The 12,773-nt window shown below is 47.5% G+C and overlaps 1 protein-coding gene and 1 pseudogene across 1 annotated transcript; one reads left to right on the forward strand and one right to left on the reverse strand.

Annotated features, from left to right (window-relative positions):
- Positions 1-205: 205 nt before the first annotated feature.
- On the reverse strand, positions 206-8,242 carry LOC112611977 (annotated as a pseudogene).
- EID2B (EP300 interacting inhibitor of differentiation 2B) lies at positions 8,214-9,550 on the forward strand. Its single transcript, XM_025368019.1, has one exon. The coding sequence runs from the start codon at positions 8,273-8,275 to the stop codon at positions 8,756-8,758; it is 486 nt and encodes a 161-aa protein (XP_025223804.1). The 5' UTR covers positions 8,214-8,272; the 3' UTR covers positions 8,759-9,550.
- The last annotated feature ends 3,223 nt before the right edge of the window (positions 9,551-12,773 follow it).

A 12,773-nucleotide genomic window follows, 5' to 3' on the forward strand; every position in this document is an offset into this window, starting at 1 on the left:
TTTTTTGGGAGAGGGCAGGGCAAAGAGGTAAGAAGTAGTTGGTACTATAAGGAAACGTTAGAGACCATTTTGGAAATGTATTCATTATTTTAAGGCTACTAACAAATGATCATCCTTCAGTTAGGACATTGTAGCAACAGCTTTTACTGGTCATGAAATTTGCATGATATCTAAAATTGTATTCCTGGAAATAGGTCAATGTCGATTAATAGTAACTTTGTATAGAAAGGCAGATGCCAGCAAGCATTAAAGTGGTACACGCAGACGGTGGTAGTTCTGGAGTCCTGGAAGCCATGAGATGCTCATCCATCACGAGGCCATCACAGCCAGGTAAAATGCCTGAGGAAAGCAGCAGAGCTGGCCCTGCCAACATTTACACAGGGAACGCTTCTTGGGCAGCCAGGTGTCATGGAGCACAGACCCACAGTTCTCTTTGCACACATCGTGCTCACAGTTCCATCCATAGAAGGACGGGGGGCAGCCACAAAAGGACCCCAGCATGCAGGTTCCCCTATTCAGGCAGCAGGTTCTGCTTAGCTCCTTACTGTCCCATATCCCCATGGGCGGCACACACTGGGAAGACCAAGGCCGAGTTGCAGGCTCCTCCTGGGGCCAAATGCTGTCATTTCTGAAGGCCAGGTCTCCCCGAGATGGACGCGCAAGTTCCTGATGGCCCAACCTGGCAATTAATGCCAGTTCAAAGGCTACAAAATGCCCATGATCCAAATCACACTGGAAGAGAAGCAAGCCATCTTCCTGCAGTCCACAGCTCTGTCATTGTCCCCTTGAACATCCAGGCAGGCCAGAAGATGGGAGACAGCAGCAAGGATCCAATTTTTTTAGATGACTTCCTGGTTGCCCTAATATCAGTTATTGAGTAGTCCACCTTTTCCCCACTGATTGTTTTGGTTTTGTTTTTTTTCCAGATGTAGTCTTGCTCTGTCAACCAGGCTGGAGTGCAGTGGCGGATCTCAGCTCACTGCAACCTCCACCTCCTGGGTTCAAGTGATTCTCCTGCCTCAGCCTCCCAAGGAGCTGGGATTCCTGGCACACACCACCACACCCAGCTAATTTCTTGTATTTTTAGTAGAGAGGGTTTCACTATGTTGTCCAGGTTGGTCTCAAACTCCTGACCTCAGGCAATCCACCTGCTTCAGCCTCCCAAAGTGCTGGGCACCATGCCCAGCTCCACTAATTGTTTTAAGATGCCTTTTTGTACAAAAACTGTGTTTTAGATTTTCTAACTAGTTCTAAATCTGGTAATGCTAAAGCCTTTTATTATACTTCTTTTTCAGAGTGCTTCTGGGTGTTTTATTCATTATGTAACTACATCAACCTCAAAGTCAGCTCACCTCATTTCTTTTCTTTTTCTTTTCTTTTTTTTTTTTTTTTTTTTTTTTTTTTGAGACAGAGTCTTGCTCTGTCACCAGGCTGGAGTGCAGTAGTGCGATCTCGGCTCACTGCAACCTCCACCTCCCAGGTATCAAGTGATTCTCCTGCCTTGGCCTTCCAAGTAGCAGGGTCTATAGGCGTGCACCACCATGCCCAGGTAATTTTTGTATTTTTAGTAGAAATGGGGTTTTGCCATGTTGGCCAGGCTGGTTTCAAACTCCTGACCTCAAGTGATCCGCCACCCTTGGCTTCCCAAATTGCTGGGATTACAGGTGTGAGCCACCACACCCAGCCATTCTACATCCTTACAAGTGGTGACATCTTATAGAGGTTAAACATCCAAAGTTTTGGGATTTGTGAGGGGCAGCACATAAGAATCTAGAGTTCTTGGACCAATGCACATCCTTAGAGTAGCTAAATACACATTCCAACTGAATTTGAATTAAATACACATTGAAACTGAATTCAGTTTCTTTATGCAAACCTAAACATATGACCTCATATCTGAGATCCAGACTCAACTGCTTCTGGAGAAATGGCCACCTGCACATGCTGAATGTGGGAAGACCTTCCAATAAATGGGCATTGGACACCAGCTCTGAAGTGAATACAACTAGGATAGTGGGTAAGGTTCTGTTTTCTTCAGGGATTGGACAGAACACACAAAAAAGGAAAGAGGGAGGTGGTTCTCTGTCAGCTAACTACAATGACTAGATACTCCCACCTCCTGTCACCAAGATCTACCCATACATATTGTTTTCTGCAAGGAAAGCAAAAAAATACCTCCATTTCTCATGCAATGGATGGGCCACGGGTTTGCTCCAAAAGGAGCAAACACCAGATGAAAATCATTGATCCTCAAAGTAAAAATAGCCTTTGTGCTATAATAAGAAAGATACAGTGTTTGGTCTTTCTCTCTGGTTCCTGGCACAGAACTCCTAAAACCCTTAGAATCAACGAGTGATAGTGTGTTAGGAGCATCTTTTGCTCTAATGAGGTGACGCTTGGTGGCCCTTAGATAGTTTTGCAGTGGAGGCTAGTCACTAGAAAGACCAAGGCTTCACTGGAAGCTTGGAACTCTCAGCCCCATCCCCAACCTCCTGGTGGGGAGAGGAGCGAGGGGCTGGAGATTGAGTCAATTACATTGGTAAGTGATTTATCAATGATGCCTATGTAAGTAAACCTCCATAAAGTCCCAAACAGCAGGATTTTGAGAGTTTCTAGATTGAACACATCAAGGTGCTGGGAGAACCCTACCAAGAGAGGGCATGGAAGCTCTACGTGCCCCCCACACCCACCCTTTACCCTGTACAGCTCTTCTACATGGCTCTCTCTGAGTTGTATCCTTTATAATAAACTAGTACTGGCTGGGCGCAGTGGCTCACACCTGTAATCCCAGCACTTTGGGAGGCCAAGAAGGGTGGATCACTTGAGGACAGGAGTTCAAGACCAGCCTAGCCAGCATAGCAAAACCCCGTCTCTACTAAAAAATACACAAATTAGCCTGGCATGGTGGTAACACACCTGTAATCCCAGCTACTCAGGTGACTGAGGCACAAGAATCACTTGAATGCAGGAGGTGGAGGTTGCATTGAGCCGAGATGGAACCACTGCACTCAAGCCTGGGTAGACAGAGCGAGACTCTGTCTCAAAATAAATAAGCTAGTACTAGTAAATACAGCACTTCGCTAAGTTGTGTGAGTTCTAGCAAATTATCAAACCTGAGGTGGTGGGTCACGGGAACTCCTGAATTTGTACTTGGCTGGGTAGAAGTGTGGGTAGCCTACATACTCCATTTGTGACTGGCATCTGAAGTGGGCATAGTCTTATGGGACCTGTGGGGTCTGCACTAACTGCAGATAGTTGGTATCAGAATGGAACTGTGGGACACTCAGTTTGTTTTGGAGAATCGTTATGGAAAATCCCACACATATTTGGTGTCAGAAGTGTTGTCAGGAGAAAATCTCTCTCAGCCTTCAAATAAAGAATGCTATCTCTTTAAAAAAATTTTTTGTTCGTTTGGTTGTTTGTTTCTTTATTTATTTTATTTTTTTTTTTTTGAGACGGAGTCTCGCTCTGTCGCCCAGGCTGGAGTGCAGTGGCCGGATCTCAGCTCACTGCAAGCTCCGCCTCCCGGGTTCCCGCCATTCTCCTGCCTCAGCCTCCCGAGTAGCTGGGACTACAGACGCCCGCCACCTCGCCCGGCTAGTTTTTTGTATTTTTTTAGTAGAGACGGGGTTTCACCGTGTTAGCCAGGATGGTCTTGATCTCCTGACCTTGTGATCCGCCCGTCTCGGCCTCCCAAAGTGCTGGGATTACAGGCTTGAGCCACCGCGCCCGGCCTGGTTGTTTGTTTCTTTGTTTGTTTGAGACAGTATGTCACCTCTGTCACCCAGGCTGGAGTGCAGTGGTATAATCATGGCTCACTGCAGCCTCAACCTCCCAGGCTCAGGTGATTCTCCCACCTCAGCCTCCTGAGTAGCAGGGACTACGGGCACCTACAACCATGCCTGGCTAATTTTTGTATTTTTTGTAGAGATGGGTTTTCACCATGTCGCCCAGACTAATCTTGAACTCTTGGCCTCAAGCAATCCACCCGTCTCAGCTTCCCAAAGTGCTAGGATTACAGACTGAGCCACCACGCCTGGCTTAAAATGGTAAATTTTTATAATTCCCTGCCCTGTGGAATTCAGGTTCCATTCAAATAGAGGAAATAGGCATAATAAATTATTTTGTATTATAAATATAGAATATATTTTATATGTTATTGTACACAATACATGTTATTTATGTCATATATTATTACAAGTTATATGTATTCCAGGCAAACTAAACAGTCACTGTTTAAGGCAGGAGTTCTCTGAGGTATTTGAGAAGTAGTGAGGAAGTCACCTTGATTTGGAGCAGAGCAAGCAAGGGGAAAGGAATGGGGATGAAGTCAGAGAAGTAGCAAGTTGGCCTGAACTGGTATTGGAATGGTGCCTTATAGACCATTGTTGGGATTTTGGCTTTTATTCTGAGGGAAGTGAAGTTACTGGAGGTTTTGAGTCGAAGAGTGAGCTGTCTGACTTGCATTTTAAAATAATCATTGTGGGCTGGGTGCAGTGATTCACGCCTGTAATCCCAGCACTTTGAGAGGCTGAGGTGGGTGGATTACTTGAGGTCAGGAGTTTGAGACCAGCCTGGTCAACATGGCAAAATGCTGTCTCTACTAAAAATACAAAAATTAGCCAGCATAGTGGCGGGCACCTGTAATCCCAGCTACTCAGGAGGCTGAGGCAGGAGAATCACTTGAACCCGGGAGGCAGAGGTTGCAGTGAGCCGAGATCACGTCACTGCACTCCAGCCTGGGCAATAGAGCAAGACTCCATCTCAGAAAAATAATAATAACCATTCTGGATATTTTATTTTATTTTTTTTATTTTATTTTTTTTTTGAGAGGGAGTCTCGCTGTGTCGCCCAGGCTGGAGTGCAGTGGCCAGATCTCAGCTCACTGCAAGCTCCGCCTCCCGGGTTTTTACGCCATTCTCCTGCCTCAGCCTCCCGAGTAGCCGGGACTACAGGCGCCTGCCACCTCGCCCGGCTAGTTTTTCGTATTTTTTAGTAGAGACGGGGTTTCACCGTGTTAGCCAGGATGGTCTCGAACTCCTGACCTCGTGATCCGCCCGTCTCGGCCTCCCAAAGTGCTGGGATTACAGGCTTGAGCCACCGCGCCCGGCCCATTCTGGATATTTTATTAAAAATAGATTGTAGGGGGCAAAGTAGAAGCAGAGAGACCAGCAGGAGGCTATTGTAATAATCTGGGGAAGAGATGGTGGTGGTTCAGCAGGATGGGTGCAGAGGAAGTGTAAACAGTGAACAACAGATTCTCATTATGTTGAGAAAGCTGACCCAACAAAATTTGCTGACAGATTGAATGTCATATTTGAGAATGTTGCCAGGAGTGGTGGCTCATGCCTGTAATCCCAGCACTTTGGGAGGCCAAGGCAGGTGGATCATGAGGTCAGGAGTTCGAGACCAGCCTGGCCAACACGGCGAAACTCCATCTCTACTAAAGATACAAAAAATTAGCCAGGCGTGGTGGTGTGTGCCAGTAGTCCAAGCCACTTGGGAGGCTGAGGCAGGGGAATCACTTGAACCCAGGAGGCAGAGGTTGCAGTGAGCCGAGATGGTGCCATTGCACTCCAGCCTGGGTGACAGGGTGAGACTCCGTGCACACACACACACACACACACAAAAAGAGAGAACAAATGACTCTAAGATTTTTTCATTTGGAACAACTAGAAGGATTGAGTTGCCTTCAGTTGAGATGGAGAGGCTGTGGTTGGAATTTATTTGGGACTAATTATCAAAAACTGTGTTTTGGCGGCCAGGCGTGGTGGTTCACGCCTGTAATCCCAGCACTTTATTTTGGTTTTTGGTTTTTGGTTTGGTTTGGTTTGGTTTTGAGATGGAGTCTCGCTCTGTCACCAGGCTGGACTGCAGTGGCACGATCTCAGCTCACTGCAATCTCCGCCTCCTGGGTTCAAGCGATTTTTGTGCCTCAGCCTCCCAAGTAGCTGGAACTACAGGCGTGCACCACCACACCCAGCTAATTTTGTATTTTTAGTAGAGATGGGGTTTCATCATGTTGGCCAGGATGGTCTCAATCTCCTGACCTCGTGATCCACCCTCCTCTGCCTCCCAAAGTGCTGAGATCACAGGCATGACCACCGCGCCTGGCCTCCAGCACTTTGGGAGGCCGAGGCAGGGCAAATCACTTGAGGCCAGGAGTTTTGAGACCAGCCTGGCCAACATGGCGAAATCCTGTCTCTACTAAAAATACAAAAATTAGCTGGGCGCGGTGGTGGGCACCTGTAATCCCAGCTCCTCAGGAGGCTGAGGCAGGAGAATCACTTGAGCCCAGGAAGTGTAAGCTGCAGTGACCCGGGAGGTGGAGGTTGCAGTGAGCCTAGATCATGCCACTGCATTCCAACCTGGGTGACAGAGTGAGACTCTGTCTCAAAAAAATAAAAATAAAATAAGGTAGTTGGAGAATCAGCATTAAAACTTAGTTTAAGAATTTTTACTTGATTTTTCTATTTTTCCAGAGAGTTTCTCTGGCCTCTTTGACTTGCAGGTAATGAGCAGTGTATTATTATAGCCATTCAAATTGGAAGCTATGCTGAATTCTGGAGACTTTACGGCTAGCTCATAATTACCAATTCCCTCCAGTGATCAAGCTATCTGCCTAATTTAAAGTTACCTTCCAAAGAAGTCCTTTCTTTTGTCTTCTGTGGAATATCACAAATGTGCCTTTTGAAGCATATATGTCACATGTGGGAGAACTCACTCCATCTCTCCAAGAGAATTGTAGAAACAAAGCAAGGTACGCATGAGTCAGAATGATTTCCAACCCAATCAGCTCCCAGACACGACCTGTGATAGGTCAGAATTTTTAGATGGATCCTCCTGAAGTTCAATTGCCAGCAACTCTCATATTTGGATTCCAGTTAAATTCAAAGAATTTTTTTTTTTTCGAGTCAGGGTCTCGCTGTGTCACACAGGGCTGGAGTGCAGTGATGCAATCATAGCTCACTGCACAGTCGACCTCCCAAGCTCAAGTCATCTTCCCACCTCAGCCTCCTGAATAGCTGTGACTACAGGTGCACATGCCACCATGCCTGCCTGATATGTTTTTGTAGGGACAGGGGTCTCACTATGTTGCCCAGGCTGGTCTCAAACTCATGGGCTCAAGCGATCCTCCCACCTTTGCCTCCCAACGTGCTGGGATTACAGGCATGAGCCACTACACCCAGCCACAGCTGACTGATTTTAAATGGAACACAGACTTTCACATTTTGGGTTATCATCAGCATCAGAGCTAGCCACACAGAAAGACTAACCACATCATTAGAGAGTTGGGGCTTGGAGCCATGTGATATCAGGTAGGAGGCTGGAGATTGACTTCAACAAAATGGGCAATGGTTTAATCAAGCATGCCTATGTAGTAAAACCCCAATAAAAATTCTCGACACCAAAGCCTGGGTAAGAGTCCTATGTTAGCACTACCCCCGCACTTATTGCCACACATGGACGACAAAGGGTAACACATCCCTAGGAACACAGGAACTTCACAGTTGAAACCCTCCCCATCCCAGATTGTGCCTTATACATCTCTTCTAATCTGTGTCCTTTGCCTGTAATACGCATGACTGAGTGTAACATTTCAATGAGCTCTGGGAATTATCAGGCCTAAAGGTGGTTTTGGGAAACCCCCAAACTTGCAGTGTCAAAATATTACTTACAGGCCAGGCCGCATGGCTTAGGCCTGTAATCCCAGCACTTTGGGAGGACAAGGCAGGATGATCACTTGAGACCAGAAGTTCGAAACCAGCCTGGGCAACAAAGTGAGATCCAATTTCTACAAAAAATAAAAAATTAGCTGGGTGTGGTGGTGCACACCTGTAGTCCCAGCTACTCCAGAGGCTGAGGCAGGAGGATGGCTTGAAGCTGGGAGGTCAAAGCAGCAGTAACCGAGATCGCATCACTGCACTCCAGCCTAGGTGACAGGGCGAGACCCAGTCTGGAAAAAAAAAAAAAAAAAGACAGGAGCTGGAAAATGACCTTATAAGGAACTTTACAATAATATTGAACTGGTTGTAATTTAAAATACCGCACAGTCCGCAGGTCCTCAGGCGCTCAGAGGACCAGAGGCGGCTACAGACGTAATGGCTACTCAGGACCGCTAGGGAACGCTCGAGGAGAGTGCACCGTGCTTACGCATGCGCACACTGTCGCACGCGCAGCGTTTACGCGCTCACCGAGACTCGCGCATGCGCATATCCTGCATACAGCAGCGCAATACCATTATTTCCGTCTCCGTAGAAACACTCGGACTATGGCGGAGTCGACTGGACTGTTGGAGATGTCTGAACTCCCCGGAGACAGCAGTGTCCCACAGGTGGGCACAGCGAGTGGCGTCAGCGACATACTGCAGGGGGCAGTCGGCGGCGGGGTTCGGGTGCGGGAGTCCGGGGAAGGCCCAGTGGCCGAAGCTACGCGGTCCATGGCCCGGGTGCCGAGCCCTGTGCCCGAGCCCATCCCCAGCAGCGTCCCGGGCCTGGCGTCCGCGCCAGACCCCCATCAGCAGCTCGCTTTCTTAGAAATTAACCGGCAGCTCTTGTTCCGCGAGTATCTGGATGGTAGCTCCATGATTCCGGTCAGATTACTACGGGATTTCGAGGAACGCCGCAGGCTGTTCGTGGAAGGCTGCAGGGCGAGAGAAGCAGCCTTTGACGCGGATCCACCGCAGATGGACTTCGCTGCTGTCGCGTTTACTGTAGCGCTGACTGCCTCCGAGGCCCTCAGTCCTCTGGCCGACTGAGTCGGCTGTGATGATGGGACTGGTGGCAAAGAATAGCCAAGTGACCCTTTTCGGATCAAAAGAACAGGCAGGCTGTGCCAGTTTAGTTAACTCTGTCGTTAGGGGGAATGCAAACTGGAAGGGAATACGGCAATGTGCAATTGAAGGAGGAAGCACACTGCGAAATGGAAACAGACAAGACTGTTGAATCTTGTTTTCTTTCTTCTTTGTTAGTATTATTTAAATAGAGAAGGGAGTCTCGCATCCCTAGGCTGGTCCCGAACGCTTGGACCCGAGCGATCCTCCCGCTTCGGCCTTGCAAAGTGCTGGGATTACTTTACAGGCTTGAGCCACCGCCCCCGGCCGAATCTTGTGTTCAAACAGGTCCCAAGATACTTCTGACTTAGCACTTTGTTAGCAATGCATTTTCCTGCATTTGTGGAGAATCCTTCAAGACTTTCACCATAAAGGATGGTTTTGCAAAGATCTGAGAAAAAAAAAAAATGCCAATAATAGAACCCATAGAAATGAACCAAAGTGATGAAAGGAAACAAAGAAATAGAGTTGTCAGGAATCCAGGTGTACCTGAGTTACTAGGACTGGAAGGCTATTGAGAGGACTTTGAAATTTCACAATTTGTGGTCATGTCAACAAATCCTAGTGCAAGATTCATATTTGTGTTTTCTGAGGTACTTTAGATGAACGGTAAATATTCAGTAGAAAAACCCACGTATTTATTATATGATCCATGTTTTCAAGTCTATGTGAAATTGGGTAGGTGTGGAATAAACTTGTTTTTTTTTTTAATTTTAAGCTTTTTATTCTAGAATATGTATTCTATTCACAAGACTCAACAACAACAAAAAAAGTATTGGCCGGGCGCAGTGGCTCACGCCTGTAATCCCAGCACTTTGGGAGGCCAAGGCTGGTGAATCACCTGAGGTCAGGAATTCAAGACCAGTCTGGCCCATATGGTGAAACCCATCTCTACTAAAAATAAAAAATTAGCCGGGTGTGGTGGCACGCGCCTGTAGTCTCAGCTACTTGGGAGGCTGAGACAGGAGAATCACTTGAACCTGGGAGGCAGAGGTTGCAGTGAGCTGAGTTCACGCCACTGCACTCCAGCCTGGTCAACAGAGTGGGACTCCGTTTCAAAAAAAAAGAAAAAAAGTATCAAAAGATGCTGTGAGAACTCTCTCTTGTTGCTGTCCTCTGTCAAACTCAGAACTATTCCATGCAGGTGTCATTGCTTATGGCTTGGGGTTTTGTTGTTGTTTTCTTGGTTTTGCTTGTTTTTTGCTTTTTCACTGTATGCCTTTCAAGTTTTCTAATGCATATGCAAATAAACATCAATCTAAATATTGTGCATTTCCCCTTTTAAAATCAAGGCAGTTAATTTGCATCACGTGGTATACATTTTTAAAAATATAAAATCCAGGTAGCATATTATATACCTCTATCAGCATCTTGAGTTTTTTCAGTTGTATATGGAGAGATTTATATATCAGGGTTTTTTTTTCTTTTTATATATATATAGAAAGAGATGGGGCCTCATTATGTTGTCTAGGCTTGTCTCCAACTCCTAGCTTCAACTGTTCCTCCCACCTCAGTTTCCCAAAGTGCTAAGTGCTGGGCATGAGCTACTCCACTGGGCTTTTTTTTTTTTTTACAGCTACAATGTAAGGCTGTATCTTAGTATAATGAACTAGACATCTTTTGGACATTTGGGTTGTTTGCAGAATGTTTTTTTTGTTTGTTTTTTTGAGACGGAGTCTCGCTGTGTCTCCCAGGCTGGAGTGCAGTGGCGTGATCTTGGCTCACTGCAAGCTCCGCCTCCCGGGTTCACGCCATTCTCCCGCCTCAGCCTCCCAAGTAGCTGAGACTACAGGCGCCCGCCACCACGCCCGGCTAGTTTTTTGTGTTTTTAGTAGAGATGGGGTTTCACCATGTTAGCCAGGATAGTCTCGATCTCCTGACCTTGTAATCCACCCGCCTCGGCCTCCCAAAGTGCTGGGATTACAGGCTTGAGCCACCGCGCCCAGCCTGCAGAATGTTTTAATATTTTCTATGCATTTATGCATGTTTACTCATTTTCCATAGTACATTTTTTTTCCCCCCGAGATGGAGTCTCACTCTGTCATCCAGGCTGGAGTGCAGTGGTGCAATCTCGGCTTACTGCAATCTCTGCCTCCTGGGTTCAAGTGATTCTCCTGCCTCAGCCTCTGGAGTACCTGGGACTACAGGCACATGCCACCACACCCGGCTAACTTTTTGTATTTTTAGTAAAGACAGGGTTTCACCGTGTTAGCCAGGATGGTCTTGATCTCCTGACCTCGTCATCTGCCCGCCTCAGCCTCCCAAAGTGTTGGGATTAAAGGCGTGACCCACCGCGCCCAGCCACTGTTTGTTTTTTTGCTTGTTTTTGTTTTTTCTTTCTGAGAGTCTCACTCTGTTGCCCAGAATGGAGTGCAGTGGCACCATCTTGGCTCACTGCAGCCTTGACCTCCTGGGCTCAAGCAATCCTTCAGCCTCAGTTTCCTGAGTAGCTGGGACTACAGGCGCATGCCACCATGCTGGGCTAAGTTTTGTATTTTTTGTAGAGACAGGGTCTCCCTATGTTGCCCAGGCCAGGGTCTTGAACTCCTGGCCTCAAGCCATCCTCCCGCCTCTGCCTCTCTAAGTGCTGGGATTACAGGTGTAAGCCACCATGTCCCGCTCCTTTTCATGGCTAACTCATGTTCCTCAAAACGTTATCTTTGGGAACTACTTGGGAAATGGTTTAGCATCTTAGTTGACTTCTGTTTAATGTTAACATGTACTTGGGAACATTCCTAACCAGACATTAATTTAGATGAAATTTTGGACTTGTCAGATGGCGGGAATTTAAGTCCCAAATTTGTGAGTGCAGGCTTATTAACAGAAGGCTTTCTCTTTTTTTTTTTTTTTTTTTTTTAAGGCGGAGTCTCCCTCTGTCGCTCAGGCTGGAGTGCAGTGGGGCGATCTGGGCTCACTGCAAGCTCCGCCTCCCGGGTTCACGCCATTCTCCTGCCTCAGCCTCCCGAGTAGCTGGAACTACAGGCACCCACCACCACGCCCAGCTAATTTTTTTGTATTTTTAGTAGAGATGGGGTTTCACCGTGTTAGCCAGGATGGTCTCGATCTCCTGACCTCGTGATCCACCCACCTCGGCCTCCCAAAGTGCTGGGATTACAGGGTTGAGCCACCGCACACGGCCCAGAAGGCTTTCTTTCAATCATTTGCTCACTAACAAGGTGAAGATAGCTAATCACCCCAACCGCCTACCTCTGTGAGGGGCATTTTTTCCCATCCTACCCACTGGAGGGTACTGCCTCCTGGGGTTCCCGGCATCCATGTGGTCTCCACTCTGGCATCTCATCCTGCTTGGGCCTTGGGTTCTGTCTTTTCCCTTCACATTTTGAGTCATGCAGGTTCTCGTCATCAAAAATAGCAGATTTCCTCACAGCAAGTACCAACTCCAACACCAAACACCTCTGGATTTATATTTCTGTAAGATTTCTGGACTCCAGGAGTTCCCTTACCTTCCCACCAGCTCAACTTTGCATTAAAAATACTTTTAAAATATTTTAGGCCGGGCGCGGTGGCTCACGCCTGTAATCCCAGCACTTTGGGAGGCCAAGGTGGGCGGATCACGAGGTTAGGAGTTGGAGACCAGCCTGGCCAACATGGTGAAACCCCGTCTCTACTAAAGATACAAAAAATTAGCCCGGGCCGGGCTCGGTGGCTCAAGCCTGTAATCCCAGCACTTTGGGAGGCCGAGATGGGCGGATCACGAGGTCAGGAGATCGAGACCATGCTGACTAACACGGTGAAACCCCGTCTCTACTAAAAAATACAAAAAACTAGCCGGGCGAGGTGGCGGGCGCCTGTAGTCCCAGCTACTCAGGAGGCTGAGGCAGGAGAATGGCGTGAACCCAGGAGGTGGAGCTTGCAGTGAGCTGAGATCCGGCCACTGCACTCCAGCCTGGACAACAGAGCGAGACTCCGTCTCAAAAAA

The sequence above is a fragment of the Theropithecus gelada genome, chromosome 19 (genome assembly GCF_003255815.1).
Source record: "Theropithecus gelada isolate Dixy chromosome 19, Tgel_1.0, whole genome shotgun sequence".
NCBI classification, from domain to species: Eukaryota; Metazoa; Chordata; class Mammalia; order Primates; family Cercopithecidae; genus Theropithecus; species Theropithecus gelada.

Bases quoted from the DNA above. Each gene is read 5' to 3' on its own strand.
- EID2B (XM_025368019.1), top strand. From the start codon at position 8,273: ATGGCGGAGTCGACTGGACTGTTGGAGATGTCTGAACTCCCCGGAGAC.